Source organism: Bubalus bubalis, chromosome 12, assembly GCF_019923935.1.
Source record: "Bubalus bubalis isolate 160015118507 breed Murrah chromosome 12, NDDB_SH_1, whole genome shotgun sequence".
NCBI classification, from domain to species: Eukaryota; Metazoa; Chordata; class Mammalia; order Artiodactyla; family Bovidae; genus Bubalus; species Bubalus bubalis.
The window spans coordinates 32,442,809-32,462,173 of NC_059168.1; the positions used below are offsets into that span (position 1 = coordinate 32,442,809).

Sequence of the window (19,365 nt, forward strand, 5' to 3'; positions counted from 1 at the left end):
TGTTTTTTAGAGAAGAAACTCATCTGTTGCCTTTCCTCCTCTCCCCATTCAAAACATTTTCATATGCAACATTGACTCCATCTAGTCATTAGGATTGTCAAATAATTGATAAATTATTGATAAGGTATTTTAGTCTTCCCATGGATGGGTAGTGGTGTTTAATGGACATGGATACAAAATAAAGCATTATACATTCACTTAATGTTATTTCAAATGTATGCAACAGGCTACTAGATAGAGGCATGGGAGGAATGTTTATAGTCAGAGGGCAAATTCAAATGAAGAGAAACAGAGAAATCCTCTAATGGTTGTTCAAGTAGAAATGTGTATGTAAGAGGGGTGATTCATGAATGGTATACACAGAAATCAGTGCTGGTAATAGATAGCTAGAAACTGCTGTTCACATCAAACAGTGATTACTATAAACCTCTAATTATGTGCTCTGGAGAGAGCCTTGTGCTTTTCCCTCTGTAATTTCTAGTTTTTAAACTGGAAGTCTGTGACTTCGATTCAACTCTCAATGGCTTCTTAACTGTTAAATGTAGGCTTACCCATGAATAACTGCTGATACAATCTGCTATACCCTGCTGTACACAAGCAGAATTTGATGAGAATAATGAGTTTTCTCTTTGATTTCAATGTGCAATGATGGCTTGCAAAAATAAGAAAAAAATGACTGGCAGTTTACTATAAAAAATACTTGAGAGGATACTCTTGACTCAAAGAGCTTAATGCAAATTTAAATGATATATCTGCCCCAAGAAAACAGTCATTAACTTCCTCTTAATTTTAGCTCAATTCATCCTTTAGTTAAATACCTGGGAGGCGATCTTGTACTGAGTTTGGGAGCAAAAGCGAGGCAAAGGGAAACCCTAGAAAAGGTAAGAAGGGTTGGTAAGAAAATACTGAGTTGTTCATCCTTTAAACTTTGCAGAGTAATGAGTCCCATCAATCATATTTATTAACTCAGCAACTTAGGAGTCTTGCTCTGTTAAGTAATTATGTTATATATTGAGCATATCCACTTTTTGTGACATTCAAATCATCCACTCTGATCCACAAGTCATGCTGGCATTTTGTATGGTTCCTCCTTTGCCATTTAGTGCAGGATCTGAAAATGCCACGTGTGGCTCAGTCCACGTAGTCCACTGGTCCCCAACGTGACCAGTCATAGACTAAGCCGGCAACCAAAGAAGTACAGAGAGAACAGCTGTGGCAAAACAGTGTTAGTCAAAGTTTGGAAGTGAAAAAGTTTTTCTTTCCCCAAGTTATGGAGTGGAAGAAGGACATATAACCGAATACAATTAAATGTGCTGAAAAATTCTGGAAAAGTATTCAGATGAAGGTGGTATTTCTCATTAGACAAAGGGCTCATGTACCCACCTCTTAGTGAATGAAGGACAGAAGGACAAATAAGCAGAAAAATGGACATCCTGAGTGACTGTCTTCCTCGTCAGCAGTGTGATTACTGCGGCTGCATATTCTAGCCCTCAGAAAGAAGCGAGCACCTTCCCTCAGGATGAATGCTCCTTCTGCCTACACGTTCACACGAGCGTGATACAGGGAGCTCATGAACAAGCAGGAACAGCAGTTCTGTTCTCATAAAAGGCCGTCACAGTCAACTAACAATTGTTTAACTCCCCCACTGCATCTTTTCCCAGACATCCTGGCTTGGAGGATGGCATCATATTCATAAAAGAAGGCCTGTTACCCTGTTATACTGTGTAACCTGCTTTTAGGAAGTAACAGAATTCCTTTAAGAAGTTGCATTTACAACTAAAAGAGTGCTATTGCTTTTCAAGTGTAATGATGTTACTATTTTTAGAATACTGGGGGTGGATTGGCACTGAGTCATTTACATGTTTTAATTCTTTATCTTTTTCTTGTACCAAATATGTATGGAGCACCTGTTACTGCATATAGAAGCACCAGGACCTGTGGATATAAATAAGATAGTCCTTGTTATACATGGATTTCCCTTATAAACTGGGGAATATCAAAAATTCAATCTATCTACCAATATAGTTTTAATCTCTGAACAAGATAGCCAAGAATTATTAGCATCAAGTTAATGACCATGACTGCTGGCCTACCAATATTAGTATGGTCAATAGGAGAAAGAATAATTCCTAGGCCCAGGATTCCTCTATTTTAATAACAGAGATAATATGGCTCATTAAATGCTTTTAAAATATTCAGCCAAAGGGGTTCCCAGACAAATCAATAGCTATGACCGTCATTATCCATGTGTCAGAAACCAGCCAGCGTTGCCCTGTCATATCAGTATCATTTCCCATATTATATTAAGAGTAATTTTCATATAGCCTCTGAATATAGCTGATGTGAAATATGGGTGAAACAAATTATTTCTTGAAATACTGTTTCTTAGTTTCAAAAGTGAAAGTGTTAGTTGCTCAGCCATATCTGACTCTTTGTGACCCCATGGACTGTAGCCCACCAGGCTCCTCTGTCCATGGAATTCTCCAGGGGAGAATACCGGAGTGGGTCACCATTCCCTTCTCCAGGGGATCTTCCCAGCCCAGGGATCAAATCCAGGTCTCTTACATTGCAGGTGGATTGTTTACTGTCCGAGCTGGCAGGGAAGCCACTTCCTAGTTTTAACTGAGCTATAAATTTTAGTATTTCACCAAGTGTAACTCAGAAATATCCTTTAAGTAAAATAAAAGCCAGTACAGCTAGTCATTCACTCTTTTAAAAGCTGCTTTATACCAAACCAATCCAATGTGCAAATATAGAACTTAATTAAAATACTACATATAAAATATTAACAGCTGCAGTTATTAAAACTACATTAAACTCCCTTGAGCTAGGCCAACATAATATGAGCTCTTTTTTTTTTTTCCTTCAATTTAGTAAAGGCAGAATTTGGTTTAGTGAATGAACATTGGCTTTTATATTGTTTGTTTCATTTCACTAACCTGAAATCATTATCAAAGTACTTTAGTATCAAAACACCAACATCAAGCATACTAAATATTTCCACTGGATTCTAACAGAAATCCACCATTTGTTTATCTTCTTTCTTACTGCAAATAATATATTCTCTTAAGGCATCTCTCTTTTTCTCATTCAGTGCTGAACTTTGTAAATTAAAGTTGGTATTTTCTCCTCTGACCTTTTCCAATGAGGGTATAAACAGAGCAGTTAATAAAATTTTGGTAATCTGGATGAATTAAAGAGCTTACATAGAAAAAAAAAGTAGATTTTCCTTGGCTTGAGGATTAAGGTATTAATCTGATTCTTATTGTAATAGGTCATCCAGGGAACTTGGGAGACTAATTAGATTGTATCACCACTTAAGACTGGAAAGAAATATCCAGGTATAAATCATTATTATCAAATGAATAATAAATGGTTTTATTTTCCATTTCATATTATTTTGCATTTAATAAAAATTTGACATTAACTACATACGTTTCCATACAGTTAGAAAATACCTAGAAAAAATTTTAGGTGAAAGAAATACAACCGATCTGAAGTGTAGTATTTTTTTTTTTTTTTTTTTGCCCTTCTGAACTTTCAATAGATACCTACTGATCTGATCAGTTATGTTTTAAATTGTTATAATATCTGACTGAAATTATATATATTCTTGAAAGTCAGTTTCAAAATTAGTTCTACATATATTTTAAGTCAAGTGATAACATCCATAAGTTAGTATGTCAAACATAAGATTAGTCATGTTCCCATCCTCTTTTAAGTCTTCTTTCTGAAGCTTCTTCAGAAGTAAATGAATTGTTAACTCTGATAGAAATAGGCTGGGGGAAGCCAACAAGTGGCCACCTATTGCAATATTTCTGTATTCATATCAATGAACTCTTCTCAGCTTAAATCGGGAAAACAAAGAGGAATCCAATTTGTAATGCACAGTATAGTACAACAGACCAAAAACATTTTTTTTTACTGTTTACTCTCAATCATCTAAGATACTGGAGAAAATGACAACACCTCACAGACTACACAGAACAGTAGCTTCTTTTCCTTTTGAATTTCTTTAGAGGAATGAAAGAACATAGAGACCAAGTTTACAGGGAAGAATGAATCAGAAACTGTAAAATTCTTGGGGATCAGAGCAATGGGTTCTGACCCTCCTTCAACACTTCACCCTCACCCCTGCCTCCCTCTCAATTTTCATACCTTTCATGTCTTTATTTTAGTGGACAAAAAAGATATTTCCAAAAAGGTAAATATGATCTTCTAGATAGATAAACAGAAAAGGAAGGCATGAATAATTGTAAAATAGCAAACTGCTCTGCTGCAGAGAAGCCAGAAATAGACAAGTGACATGGGAGTCTGTGAAAGGAGGGAGTGAGAAGGGGAGCTCACCCCAGCACTTCATCAAGGCCCTTCTAACCTGGGATGGTAATCACAGATTCTTGGATCTGAAAGAAGCACTCTAGGTGTCATCTGAATGTCATCTGATCTGTGGTTTCCAAATGTGGCTGACCAAATCATGTCCTCAAGAAACTTTGCAAACATGTAGAATCCTAGTCTCCATCACTGTTAATTCCCTGTCCCTGGTACTGGAATCAAGTGACTCCTTCCCAAGATGCTTTGCAAAGAAAGAAATCCAGGCCTTAATAAAAAAAATGCTGAGGCCAAGTTTATACTTGTATTTAGTGGAGAATCCAGAGAGGCTGGTATAGTATAAAACCAAATAAGAGAGTTGGGGGAGGAAGAGGAGAGTGGCTAAGTCTAAATTCAACCATCTTCACTTAGAAGATAACTTGATTTGTAAATGAGAGGTCCAATCAGCATGAAAGCGAAGGGTGAAGAAAGCAAAAGACATAACATACCATTGCAAACCTAAAACAAATTGCTTCTCTCCCCACTCCCCCACCACCTCTGGGTTTCCAAATGCTATTTCCTTTGCCTGTATGGTCCTTGTCCCCACAAACCTAGCACTGCTCAACTCCCTAAGCCCCCTAATCTACTTCTGCATTTCAGAGTAAGTAAATGGTATTTCTTCAGGCCTCCCTACCACATGCCCTCCTTCCCCCCACCTCATAAGGACTTCAGGAAAAAAATAAATAAATAAGTGCAGCAAAAGGAAGTCAGAGAAATAAATTCTTGGTGGAATTTGAAACCTCTTTTATCAGAAGGGGAACCTATTTGGAAGGCAGCAGAGTTTTGCCAGCATCCTTGAAATCCTCCTGTATGGATTAAAGTGTTTTTGATACTGTAGGCCCAATTTGGATAAAAACTATATTGTATTAAACTAAGGATTTGATATATGAATCATTGATTTTTTTCCAGATTTTATATTTGCCACTTCAGGCACTCCCAGACATCCAATGATATAAGAGATAATTGGGAACATAAGAACTTTGAGTTTTGTCATTTGCAAACTCAGGATAAAATTTCTTGCAAGATTTGGCACTTGATTATCCATTTAATGTTCATTTAAGAAGCTGTTCTTGAAGTCATTTGAGCATTTGGGGTTTGATGCCCAACTATGACGATTAATTAGCTCCTTCTGATTCTTATATGATGTGAAACAGAAATAACCATTTCCTTTCCCCTAAAGACAGAAATGCAAGAACTCTTTAATATGAGTTGATTTTAATTCCTTACGAATGGTGTTCTAACAGATAAACAACATAAAAAATGATAAATTACCTGACCGTCCATCTCTCTGGAAGTCCACATGATACCATTCTCCATCATTCACCTTCTTCTGCAGGGCTTTGATTTTGATTGTACCTGACCCCATGTCTAGGAGGAGGTAGAGGTGGCCATCCAGCATCTCAATAGCAAAGAAGTCTACCTTTATCATCTGTGGGTGCTTGGCATCTTTTTGGTGTCGTGGCTTGCCATGACTAAATAAGATGAGGCCATTTGGCTCCGTTGTACGGAAATCAAAGGATATGGAGCCTGTTTTCTTTGCATTCCATTTAGGCAAAGAGATGAAGGATTCTGGGGTTTCAAAGGTGATTGGGTCCAAAGTTGCAACATTCTCACATTTAAATGCCACCACTCCATGGATCTTCATCTTTGGGTCACCTTGCTTGGCAAGTCGAGATAATTCCAGCCTTACATCATTATTTTTATACACAACCTGTAGGGAGAGGATAATAGTGAGAAACTGTGCCCATATTTTAATATTTCAAACTTATTATCAGTTCATGTAACTTCCAAGTACAGCATGAAAAGACATACAATGTTAATTGCCTTTTGATGTACAAGACAGTTTTTTTCAGCCAAATAAAATCCAGATATCAATTCGTTGAACTATTCTAACCTAATTTCACTCAAATAATGTGTGTACACACTCACACAAAGTCTCCGTAGCTAATTCAAATAACTTGAATAAATCTGTATAGAAATTTCATTATTTCAAGTGTGTGTAGACTTGCACTTAAAGCATTTGCTTTTGTTATTTGGCTATTACGCTTTGTTTATTAAATATGCTGAGGTTTTTCAGTTTTACCATCACTGAAATATTTGAAATTAAATACTTTCAAATGCCAGTCCCCTAAAATATAGGATCACTTCCACGGTATATATATCCATGGTATGTATTAACTTTGTAAAATCACAATTGAGATAGAAAACATCTTATATTTTCTCAGAAAAATTATAAAATATGACTAAGATTCAGAAGTTCTCTCTTACCCTGCCCTGCATTAATAACTGTTTGAATAATGTTAGTTAACTCTGGAACTTGGTGTTTTCCCTAAATCCATTAGGTCTATATAACCAATGCTCTTAATGTATACTGATATGGAACAAAGTTTGCCTTATACCCTCATTTCCAAAGGCACTTCACCAAAGTGGTGGGGTAGTTCTCATTGTTTGTTAATAGTCGCAGTGCTTTTCTGGGACTCCAAACAGCACTTTGGACAAATTCACTGGAATGGCTCACAACACCACGCAGCTGCTATCACATCACCATAATAAATTTGTAGCTATTTCGACATAAGGATAAAGAGAGATTCACATCCTTTCTCTACAAAATCCATACCATGGATAATTACATTTCCAAAAGATGTAAGTCCTACTGACTTAAGGATAAATTATTTATCTATGTCCAGATAACTTTCTAATTATTTTTACAAAGACACTTGAAATTTCACAGCAGCCAACACTGTCAGTTTCTAAATTCATCTATCCATGTATAAAAATAAACTTGTATAACAGAATAAATAAGCCTGTGTCTGATTAGTGCTATAAAGTTAACCGGGTCAAGACAGCTGTTATTTTTTCTAAACCCATGGTAATTGAGCCAATAATGCAGCTGATAAATTTCCTGATAGGATTTGTTAATGAACGTTCATTTTCAGAGTGAGTAAAAGTGCAAGTTCTGGTTTCAGACTCCCTGAGTATCATCTCCAAGACTTGTTTATAGAGAGATAATACTTTATGAGCATGCTTAGTCACTCAGTCGTGTTCGACTCTTTGTGACCCCATGGACTGTAACCTTCCAGGCCCACCAGGCTCCTCTGGACGTAGGATTCTCCAGGCAAGAATACTGGTGTGGGTTCTTTCCGACCCAGGGATCAAACCCATGTCTCTTATGTCTCCTGCATTGGCAGGAAGGTTCTTTACCACTAGCACCACCTTGGAAGCCCCAACATTTTTCAAGATGGTTAAAATAATTAAAGAAGAAAATGCATGTGATAAAATCTACCTAAAAGGGAATCAATCCAATGCCAAGCACATTGTAAGATCTCAATAATATCAACCACATCAAACTGTATGATAATAAATATCATCATCTCTTTATTATCATCCAGTAGACATAAAGATATGAGTTCTAATTTATTATGAGAAAATGTTCAGAAATTAAGCACACTCATATAATTGGTATATTTTAGATGAATTATGCCAAATAAATACATCACATATTTCAATGCTACTCCTGGTGTTTCAGTTTCTCTCTATCTTGAAGAAGGATTATTATAAAGAATATTATATCCCTTATTCCTTGAATATATATGTATAAAGGTTTAACAAACATCTATTGACAACAAATCCACCTGCAATGCAGGAGACCTGGGTTCAATCCCTGGGTTGGGAAGATCCTCTAGAGGAGGGCATGGCAACCCACTCCAGTATTCTTGTCTGGAGAATGCCCATGGACAGAGGAGCCTGGTGGGCTATAGTTCATGGGGGCAAAGAGTTGGACATGACTGAATGACTAAGCACAGCACATTGACAGCAAAAGGGAAATGCACTAAAGCTATAATGAAAAAGAATTAGATTAATTCTTAATATACTTCCTTGAAAAGAGAAAGAACTATTTATTAACCCTCGGGAAAGATGATATATATGGTTGATTTCTCTGAGAATCTTAAAAGTGAAAGTGAATGTAGCTCAGTTGTGTCTGACTCTTCATGACCCTACGGACTATACAGTCCATGGAATTATCCAGGCCAGCATACTGGAGTGGGCAGCCTTTCCCTTCTCCAGGGATCTTCCCAACCCAGGGATTGAACCTAGGTCTTCCACACTGCAGGCAGATTCTTTAACAGCTGAGCCACAAGGGAATCTTTAGAATTGGATAAAATGCTTTTCATGGCAGATTTTCTAAGTTTTATCACCTCTCACCATGATTTTAAAGCTATCTAAGCCTAATTTTTGCTCATTTTTCCTGATGATTTATATCTTAATATGTGGAGATTCTTCTGACATTAATCAGGAATGAGTATTTTCTGACCCAAATTATGCAGATGATAATGCTGATCCATGCTAACACATCACCATAAAATAGAACTATAGCAATGGAATTGGATGTTTTTGACAGGAGCAAGTGTGTATAAGGTGGGGTACATTGTCTCATGAGTCCCACACATCAGCTACCAGAAGCTGAAAATATGTAGGGTTAGGGCAATTCTAAGTGAGAATTTCAGTGAGAGATTTAAAATCTCATGAGTGAATGGGGTGCCCTGGTGATTCAGGAAGGTTCAGGGAGATGGAGAAGAAATGTTAGGATTCCCTAGATCATAATACTTAGGGTTAGCCATGCACTATGTTCTGCTGCTGCTAAGTCACTTCAGTCATGTCCGACTCTGTGCAACCCCATAGACAGCAGCCCACCAGGCTCCCCCGTCCCTGGGATTCTCCAGGCAAGAACACTGGAGTGGGTTGCCATTTCCTTCTCCAATGCATGAAAGTGAAAAGTGAAAGTGAAGTCGCTTAGTCGTGTCCGACTCTTCGCGACCCCATGGACTGCAGTCTACCAGGCTCCTCTGTCTATGGGATTTTCCAAGCAAGAGTACTAGAGTGGGGTGCCATTGCACTATGCCCTACCACCCAAAAAGGGAAAATAAATCTCCACCAGAATGTCTGCTCTATGCAGGCAAAAACACTGCAACAAGATCAGTGCTTAGCATGGAGCAGATACTCAATAAACATTTGCTGAGAGTTGAATAATATTCTTTCTTCATTTTTTAAAACCTACTTCACATATTATTAATAACAATATTTACAAGTACAGTTAAAAAATAACAGAATGTGGTATTATGGACCCATATCATAACCTAGCTATAATTTTTAGCCAATTTCCCTAGAAAAATGTGAAAACTTACGTACACGTTCAGTTACAAATGGCAAGCTGACCTATCACCTTCAAACTAATTTTATGGGGTATAAACTACTTTCATAGTAAAAACACCTGAGTTAAAATTCTCCAGTAGTGAAATAATTTTTTTAGAAGAACTATCTTGAGCATGATATTTTTTTTCTTCTCATTTCGTATATTTTGAAGGGCAACTCTAGACGACAGAAGAGTGATATTGGATAGGCAGGCTGATGGCTCTCAGACCTATCCAACTGCTTCATCTGACCCAGATTTCATAAGCACTATACTCTTCTAAGGCTAGACTTACTCTTAAAATGCACTGAACATAGTTCAGTTATAATGAGTGGCCAGTAAGCACTCCAAATCTTATTTTTTTCTTTTGCTTCCTTCTGAGATAGTATGGTCTTTAATCTACAAATTATTATTCATATATGTTTTTCTTATTTATGTTTAAAGTTGTAATTATTTAATAGTTTCAACAAATCTTCATACACTTTATCATCTTAAAAGTTGTTGATGTTTTTACACATTTATTTGGATCTTCTTACAGAATCAATATTTTGGGGGGGAGATACTGATTTTAAGTTTTTCTGAAGAGTAATTCAAAATGTTGAATCTCACTTCCCTGTTTCATGAAATGATAACATAAGCCCCAAAGAAATAGAGACATATTTATTTATTTGCTGGACTTTTTATAGTTTGCTTTAGCTGACATATGATTTCCATACATTGCTATGAAATGATCTTTTTCCTTTTTTTCAACGTTAGAATTTTTAAAATGTCACTCACAAATAAGCAAGAATAAGAGTAATACATTTGTGTTTTTATATATTTAGGCTTGAAATTTGAGGTGGACAGTCACTGAGTATTTTATTTTATCTTGATAATAATCTTAAAAAGGCAGGAAAAATAAATGGGCTACAGGACAAAAATTTGGTAGTCTGGATAGACTCAGTTTAAACACAAAGCTTTTACTTAAGTCAGGCTGCCTAACCTCTCTCTGTCTCAGTTTCTTAAGTTATAAATCAGACCCCCAAAAAGGAAAGGAATGTTAAATCCATAAATCCTTGAGCTTTTTCCCCTCAGTCTCTGCAATTCAGGGCAGACGTAAAAGATCCCCCATTGCTCCTTCTCTTTGTTTGGATTTCCTGTTTGTGATTTTGATGCCAAGATATTGTTCCCTATTCTGAGCTGTATCAAACTCTAGTCAGTCAACTCAGTTGCTCAGTCGTGTCCAACTCTTTGCAACCCCATGGACTGCAGCACGCCAGACCTCCCTGTCCATCACCAACTCCCAGAGCCTACTCAAACTCATATCCATCGTGTCAGTGACGCCATTCAACCATCTCATCTTCTGTCGTCCTCTACTCCTCCTGCCTTCAACCTTTCTCACCATCAGAGTCTTTTCCAATGAGTCAGCTCTTTGCATCAGGTGGCCAAAGTATTGGAGTTTCATCTTCAGCATCAATCCTTCCAAAGATATTCAGGACTGATTCCCTTTAGGATGGACTGGTTGGATCTCCTTGAAGTTCAAGGGACTCTCAAGAGTCTTCTCCAACAGAACAGTTCCAAAGCATCAATTCTTTGGTGCTCAGCTTTCTTTATAGTCCAACTCTCACATCCATACATGACTACTGGAAAACCACAGCTTTGACTAGATGGACCTTTGTTGGCAAAGTAATGTCTCTGCTTTTCAATATGCTGTCTAGGTTGGTCAAACTCTAATCCATTAGTAAAGAGAACGTTCACCACATCTTTGGGTACACAGACATGCCTCAAGAACTCTATCTATCTAATGTTTGTACAGATGATGTTGCAGATATTGGCTGATACATAAATCTCTTTCCACATGAAGATATGTGCATGAAATAAGCAGATCATTAAAATATGTTTGCCACTCAAATTATGACTTTTGCTGTTGTTGTTATCAATATGTTTTAGTTTAATAATCTTAATGGTGCTCAAATTAATTAACAGGCATTGATCAAGGATTTTCATATGTTAACTATCAGAGTAGTAGGGGTTTTGAAATGAGTACTATAGTCGGAGTTGAAGTTCTATGCAGAGATCTAGACTCTGACAGGGCCCTCTTTGAAAGAACAGGAATGACTCCTTGTAATTTAAGTTTTGTTTTTTGTCTTTAATCACAAGTGCAGTTTAAGAATCTGATTCTCAAGTCAGATTTCAGAGAGAATTCCAGCCCACCCTCTTGTAATCCTGTAACTTTATGAGAGCCCTTCAACCTTTAAGAGACTCAATATTATCTGTAAAATGGTATAATAATATCTGCCACATTAGGGTTATTATAAAAAATGAGTAATAGCTCAATTAATGTGCTAAGAACAGGGCCTGGCACAGAGTAAGTACTAAAATAAATAGCAGCTGCTCTTATTTATGTGGTTATCATTATGAATAACAGTATTATCATTCTTACATTGAATTAATTGGGTTGTACAATATAAGTGTAATAGTTAACAAGACACATGGTAGATGACTGGTCAGTGCATTAAAGTAATTAATAGAGTTGTAACCAGCAGGATCAAAGAGATCAAAGCAGATTAGGGCTTTCTTTTTTATCCTGATAGCCCTATTGTAAAGTACACCAAAGGCTTTCTTTAGAGATGAGGTTTCTCGGCCAGGAAATTTACACAGGAAACTGATGATCCTGGGAGTTTCACTTTCACTCATAAAAAGGAGTTTTAGGCATCAAACTATCACCACAACCACCAGCACCACCATCTCCACTTCAAGAAGAATCAGTTCAGATTTATGGAGGGTTTACTTTCTGCCAGGTCATATTATGAGATGCATGGGCATATTATTTTTACTCCTCAGAAGTATCCTAGGAGATAAGGAACATTATACAATTTTATCAATAAATGTTTAGAGGTACGGAGCTCACTGAATGTTTTTCATCATGACCATGTCTAATACTCTGTGTTCGAATATCTAAAGACATTAATTTCAAACTTTGTTTTTGTCTCAGCAGGAAATTTCACTTAGTTTTTGATAGTTGCAAAGTAAGAGATACACAATCAAACAGCCATTTGCTGCCATGCAAAGGGATGACCTTGATATAAATTACATGGATTAGTCTAAAAAAAAAAAACAAAATAGTACTTTTCCTTTCATATGTCCTGATTAAAATAACTTTAAATGAATCAAATATCATAATTAAGTAGAGGGATTTTTTCATGTGACTATAAAATGTCTCTTCAAACCCAGTATAAGCAGAGGGCCTTATTTTTCTATTTCTATGACTATACTGTGGGTTTTAAACAGTTATGTCTTCTAGGATATAATATATACAAATATATATACATATATAGACACACAGTCCTCCTTCCATACCTGCAAGGGATTGGTTCCAAAACACTCCTCCCTTCAGTTCAGTTCAGTTCAGTGCAATCGCACAGTTGTGTCTGACTCTTTGTGACCCCAAGAATCGCAGCACGCCAGGCCTCCCTGTCCATCACCAACTCCTGGAGTCTACTCAAACTCATATCCATAGAGTCCATGACGCCATCCAGCCATCTCATCCTCTGTCGTCGCCTTCTCCTCCTGCCCCTAATCCCTCCCAGCATCAGGGTCTTTTCCAATGAGTCAACTCTTTGCATGAGGTGGCCAAAGTATTGGAGTTTCAGCTTTAGCATCAGTCCTTCCAATGAATACCCAGGACTGATCTCCTTCAGAATGGACTGGTTGGATCTCCTTGCAGTCCAAGGGACTCTCAAGAGTCTTCTCCAACACCACAGTTCAAAAGCATCAGTTCTTTGGCATTCAGCCTTCTTCACAGTACAACTCTCACATCCATACATGGCCACTGGGAAAACCATAGCCTTTAGATGGACCTTTGTTGGCAAAGTAATGTCTCTGCTTTTAAATATGCTATCTAGGTTGGTCATAACTTTCCTTCCAAGGAGTAAGCTTCTTTTAATTTCATGGCTACAGTCACCATTTGCAGTGATTTTGGAGCCCCATAAAATAAAGTCTGACACTGTTTCCCCAACTATTTGCCATGAAGTGATGCGACCAGATGCAATGATCTTAGTTTTCTGAATGTTGAGCTTTAAACAAACTTTTTCACTCTTAACTTTCACTTTCATCAAGAGGCTTTTAGTTCCTCTTCACTTTCTGCCATAAGAGTGGTGTCATTTGCATATGAGGTTATTGATATTTCTCCCAGCAATCTTGATTCCAGCTTGTGCTTCTTCCAGCCCAGCGTTTCTCATGATGTACTCTGCATATAAGTTAAATAAGCAGGGTGACTATATACAGCCTTGACATACTCCTTTTCTTGTTTAGAACCAGAACCCACTCTAGTACTCTTGCCTGGAAAATCCCATGGATGGAAGAGCCTGGTAGGCTACAGTCCGTGGGGTCGCAAAGAGTCAGACACGACTGAGTGAATTCACCTTGTTGTTCCATGTCCAGTTCTAACTGTTGCTTCCTGACTTGCATATAGGTTTCTCAAGAGGTCAGGTGTTCTGGTATTCCCATCTCTTTCAGAATTTTCCAGTTTGTTGTGATCCACACAGTCAAAGGCTTTGGCATAGTCAATAAAGCAGAAGTAGATGTTTCTCTGGAACTCTCTTGCTTTTTTGATGATCCAGTGGATGTTGGCAATTTGATCTCTGGTTCCTCTGCCTTTTCTAAAACCAGCTTGAACATCTGGAAGTTCATGGTTCATGTATTGCTGAAGCCTGGCTTGGATAATTTTGAGCATTACTTTACTAGTGCAATTGTGCGGTAGTTTGAGCATTCTTTGGCATTAAAACTGACCTTTTCCAGTCCTGTGGCCACTGCTGAGTTTTCCAAATTTGCTGGCATTGAGTGCAACACTTTCACAGCATCATCTTTCAGGATTTGAAATAGCTCAACTGGAATTCCATCACCTCCACTAGCTTTGTTCGTAGTGATGCTTTCTAAGGCCCACTTGACTTCACATTCCAGGATGTCTGGCTCTAGGTGAGTGATCACACCATCGTGATTATCTGGGTCGTAAGTTTAGTTTAATCACTTCCCTTTGCACACCCTCAGTCCAATAAATCTTAGACCACTGAGAATAAAGCAGTTTAATTTACCTTGAATATCTGCCACACACACACACACACACACATATATCTAGGTGATGTGTAAACTATATGTGGATGCATACACACACAGAGAGTATACATTGCCCAATATAAATGTGTTTAAATGTAATACACATTAAATCTGCTATCACTGATGTCCAGAAAAAATATACACATATATTAAAATAGACTGTACATCTCTAATAGATAAGTAGACATTATGTATGTATGAAAGTGAAAGTTGCTCAAAAGTGTCCAACTCTTTGCTACCCCATGGACTATACAGTCCCTGGAATTCTCTAGGCCAGAATACTGGAGTGGATAGCCATTTCCTTCTTCAGGGAATTTTGCCAACCCAGGGATTGAACCCAGGTCTCCTGAATTGCAGGCGGATTCTTTACCAGTTGAGCCACAAAGGAAGCCCAAGGGAAGCCCATGATGTATATGATGTATATATACAACATATACATCAAAATAAACATACATACATTTATGTATTAAATACTTTTAATTTATATTAAGATAAATATTTAATATAATAATCCATAGTAAATGTAAATATTTTGTATATTAAATACAAATATTTAATAATTTAAGAAATTAGAGAATTCTTGGCTAAAATATACAAATAGTCTTACTCAAGGTCTTGGGTCAAAATGTCTTGGCCCAAAAGCAAATTTTAGCACTTATATAAGTTTAGCACATTCCAATGGAGGGGTTAAAGCAGTCCCCCTCAAAAAAAAAGTCCTACAATTAAGATTAAAACAAAAAACAAAACAGGCTCCCCTCAGTGTTCCTGCCAGCAGGAAGAGATAATTATAAAGAAAAAGTAAAGGCAAGGGGTGTGATGATCACATTTTTTTAATGATTGTACTCATTATTATCCTATCATCTACCTGAGATCAAGTTTCTTATGCTTTAATGGCTTTCTCACACCAAGACCCTAGCACAGAACTTGCTTTATTTTTTTTAACAGATCAAGGGACTAATAGGATTTTAGCTTTTCTAAGAATGTCACACCATTGAAGTTTTCATCTAAAATCTGAATACATCCATTGAGGCAGATACACAGCCAGGTGCAGGGACTCGTGTATTTGGAGCGGATCAGAGAAAGGGTAGCAGATGGCAAGAAAAGTGTAGGAGATGTACAAGCCCTGTACAGAGTAGCTCCATACCTCTTTAAAAATAGGACTTCACGTTGAGGAAACTCAGTCTTAAGAAGAGTTACATAAAGCATTTCGAAAGGTAAAAGGGGCTTGAGGGGGTAGGAATTGCTGGGGTTTTTTTTTCCCATTTTTTAATTCTATTTAGAGATGATATGCCCATAAAATGTTTGACTAAATCAAAACTCCTCACACCAAAATAAATATTTTATTATAATAATAATAAAATAATTATGGAACATGAAAATAGATTCCAATAGCATCATTTCTCAATAAAGGCATATGAAGAATCTACCTGTCAATGCAAGAGACACAGCTTCAATCCCTGATTCAGAAAGATTCCACATGTTGAAGAGCAACTAAGCCTGTGTGCCACAACTATTGAGCCTGTGCTCTAGAACCTCGGAACCACAACTACTGAGCCCACATGCCACAAGTACTGAAGCCCGCATGCCTGAGAACCTGTGCTCCCATAACAGGAGAAGCCACAGCAACTAAAGCGTAGACCCTGCTCTCTGCAATTAGAGAAAAGGCCACACAGCAGCAAAGACCCAGCACAGCCAAAAAAAACACATTAAATTAAATTTTAAAAAGAAATCCTGAATTTTATTAGAAAGAATAAAAAACAGAATGAAGAAAATTTTTAAAAGGCATATGACTTATTTAATTTGAAATCAAAAATTAGTTGACATATAGATAAAAAAATATTTTGTTTAAGCAATGTAAGGAAAGAAACCTTTTTTTTTGCTTAGTTCCAAATAAGCATCACCAAATACATCTTATTCATAAAAAGAAGGAAAAGAAAAATCCTCTTTCTTTATCCTTCCGTCATTCCACCATCAGTAAACTACCTCAATTCAGTAGACAACAGTGGATGCCATCTGTACAAGTTAGCCATAGGGGTTAAAAGAGGAGCTAAAAGACTGTGATGTCCCTGGGTTAACAGCTCTATTTAATGAAGCTTTTAGTGGCATATGGGTGTGTGGCAAAATTACTCCATTAAATGTGGAAAGAGTTCCATTAAATAGGAATGTCTCTTTTTCTCAAAATAAAGATTCAGTAACTCAGTAATGTCTTTGGGGAAAAAAAAAATATATATATATATATATCTCAAAAATGAAGCACAATAGTCAGTAATATGAGATTTGACATGCTGACTCAAAAAAAAAGGTGAAAACTAGACGGATCCTCTTTTTCAGATGAGTACACTGAGGTTCCCTGGAGGAAGAAATGGCAACCCACTCCAATATTCTTGCCTGGGAAATCCCAAGGACAGAGGAGCCACATGGTCTACAGTTCATGGGGTCACAAAGAGTCAGACACAGCTGAGTGCCTGAGCAACCGAGCATTCACACAGGCAAACTGAAGCTCAGAAAAACCAAGGGATTGTTCCAGTTGGCATTAAGCTCTGATCATGAGCATGGATTGGGAACTTCAGTGTTCAGGGCTCTTTCAAAAACCTTTGCTAAAAATAAATAAATAAATAGAACAACACACCATTTCTCCCATAGGCGCAAGCTCATCAGAGTCCTTGAGCAATTACAAATGAAGAGCAGCTGTCTTCTCAGCAATATGGCAGAAAGGGAACCGTAACTGATTTAAAGGCAATTCTAACTTTAAAACCGCATTAGCTTCACAATAAGCTGCTGCTCAAATATAAAAATAAAAGTCCTGAGGGGAAAACATCTTGCAGTTATTTCCCCTACTAATGGAAGTTAGAAAGACACTGAAAAAGTTAACTAGAAACAATAAACTTACAATGTTTACTGTTATTTTGCAACTAAGTGATGAAGATATTTTCAACCTCTGTCTTTCATGATCTTGCAGAATGTAACACACCGTAAATTAGGGTTTAAAGCTTCTATTCCAAGCCAGCAGATGCTGCTAATAAGGGCAATGCATGTCTGCTTTATCCAAAAGACTTTTTTAATCGTCTGCCAGTCTCAATGAGGGGAAGGTAGCCACATTCCCCACCCCCTGCCCCCTGCCAAGGGAAACTATCTTCCCATCAATCAAAAATGGTAGCTTCAAAATGATAATAATAAAATCCTGGCACCAAATGTTATGTATAGATTAACCAACTCACGTTCTTTTGCATCTCTACCTTCTTGAACTCAGTGAATCTCCCTCCATCATTTGATTTTACAGTTTTCTCAGGGGGATGGCCATTAGTATATAATGTACCATTTAGTATATGTTCACTGCATTCATGAATACCATTTATGTGGAAAATTCTGAAAGAGATGGGAATACCAGACCACCTGATCTGCCTCTTGAGAAATTTGTATGCAGGTCAGGAAGCAACAGTTAGAACTGGACATGGAACAACAGACTGGTTCCAAATAGGAAAAGAAGTACATCAAGGCTGTATATTGTCACCCTGTTTATTTAACTTATATGCAGAGTACATCATGAGAAACACTGGACGGGAAGAAGCACAAGCTGGAATCAAGATTGCCGGGAGAAATATCAATAACCTCAGATATGCAGATGACACCACCCTTATGGCAGAAAGGGAAGAGGAACAAAAAAGCCTCTTGATGAAGGTGAAAGTGGAGAGTGAAAAAGTTGGCTTAAAGCTCAACATTCAGAAAACGAAGATCATGGCATCCGGTCCCATCACTTCATGGGAAATAGATGGGGAAACAGTGGAAACAGTGTCAGACTTTATTTTTCTGGGCTCCAAAATCACTACAGATGGTGACTGCAGCCATGAAATTAAAAGACACTTACTCCTTGGAAGGAAAGTTATGACCAACCTACACAGCATATTCAATAGCAGAGACATTACTTTGCCAACAAAGTTTCCTCTAGTCAAGGCTATGGTTTTTCCTGTGGTCATGTATGGATGTGAGAGTTGGACTGTGAAGAAGGCTGAACGCCGAAGAACTGATGCTTTTGAACTGTGGTGTTGGAGAAGACTCTTGAGAGTCCCTTGGACTGCAAGGAGATCCAACCAGTCCATTCTGAAGGAGATCAGCCCTGGGATTTCTTTGGAAGGAATGATGCTAAAGCTGAAACTCCAGTACTTTGGCCACCTCATGCGAAGAGTTGACTCATTGGAAAAGACCGTGATGCTGGGAGGGATTGGGGGCAGGAGGAGAAGGCGACGACAGAGGATGAGATGGCTGGATGGCATCACTGACTCGATGGACATGAGTCTGAGTGAACTCCGGGAGTTGGTGATGGACAGGGAGGCCTGGCGTGCTGCGATTCATGGGGTCGCAAAGAGTTGGACACGACTGAGTGACTGATCTGATCTGATCTGATCTGTCCTTTCCTACTGTCTCACAGTGACATTGTATGCCAGTGTCTTGGATATGCCAAAGCTTCAACATTTCCATCTACTATCATTTTTTTAATTGTATTCATCACTTTTTAGCTTAGAAAATCCTCCACCAAGAGAGACTTGATAAATGCATTTTCATTTTAAATATTTATTACTTAATTTTATACATTTGTGTATATAAATTTTTAGTTTTGCAAATATCTGTCTTCTCATTTAAGGTGGAAATCCAAACTGAGTCCCCATACCCAAATAGTAGGTCTTTATATGAACCAGCACAACTGTTAAATGATTCTG

At 37.6% G+C, this 19,365-nt stretch overlaps 1 protein-coding gene across 23 annotated transcripts in view; it reads right to left on the minus strand.

The window, feature by feature from the left end:
- The window catches only part of NRXN1 (neurexin 1), a 1,220,650-nt gene that overhangs the window by 678,011 nt on the left and 523,274 nt on the right, over positions 1-19,365 (minus strand). For all 23 annotated transcript variants that reach the window (XM_025262312.3, XM_025262311.3, XM_025262309.3 and 20 more), the window contains one exon: positions 5,641-6,079. In XM_025262312.3, the coding sequence (XP_025118097.1) occupies positions 5,641-6,079 (439 nt within the window). The remainder of the gene's footprint in view (positions 1-5,640; positions 6,080-19,365) is intronic.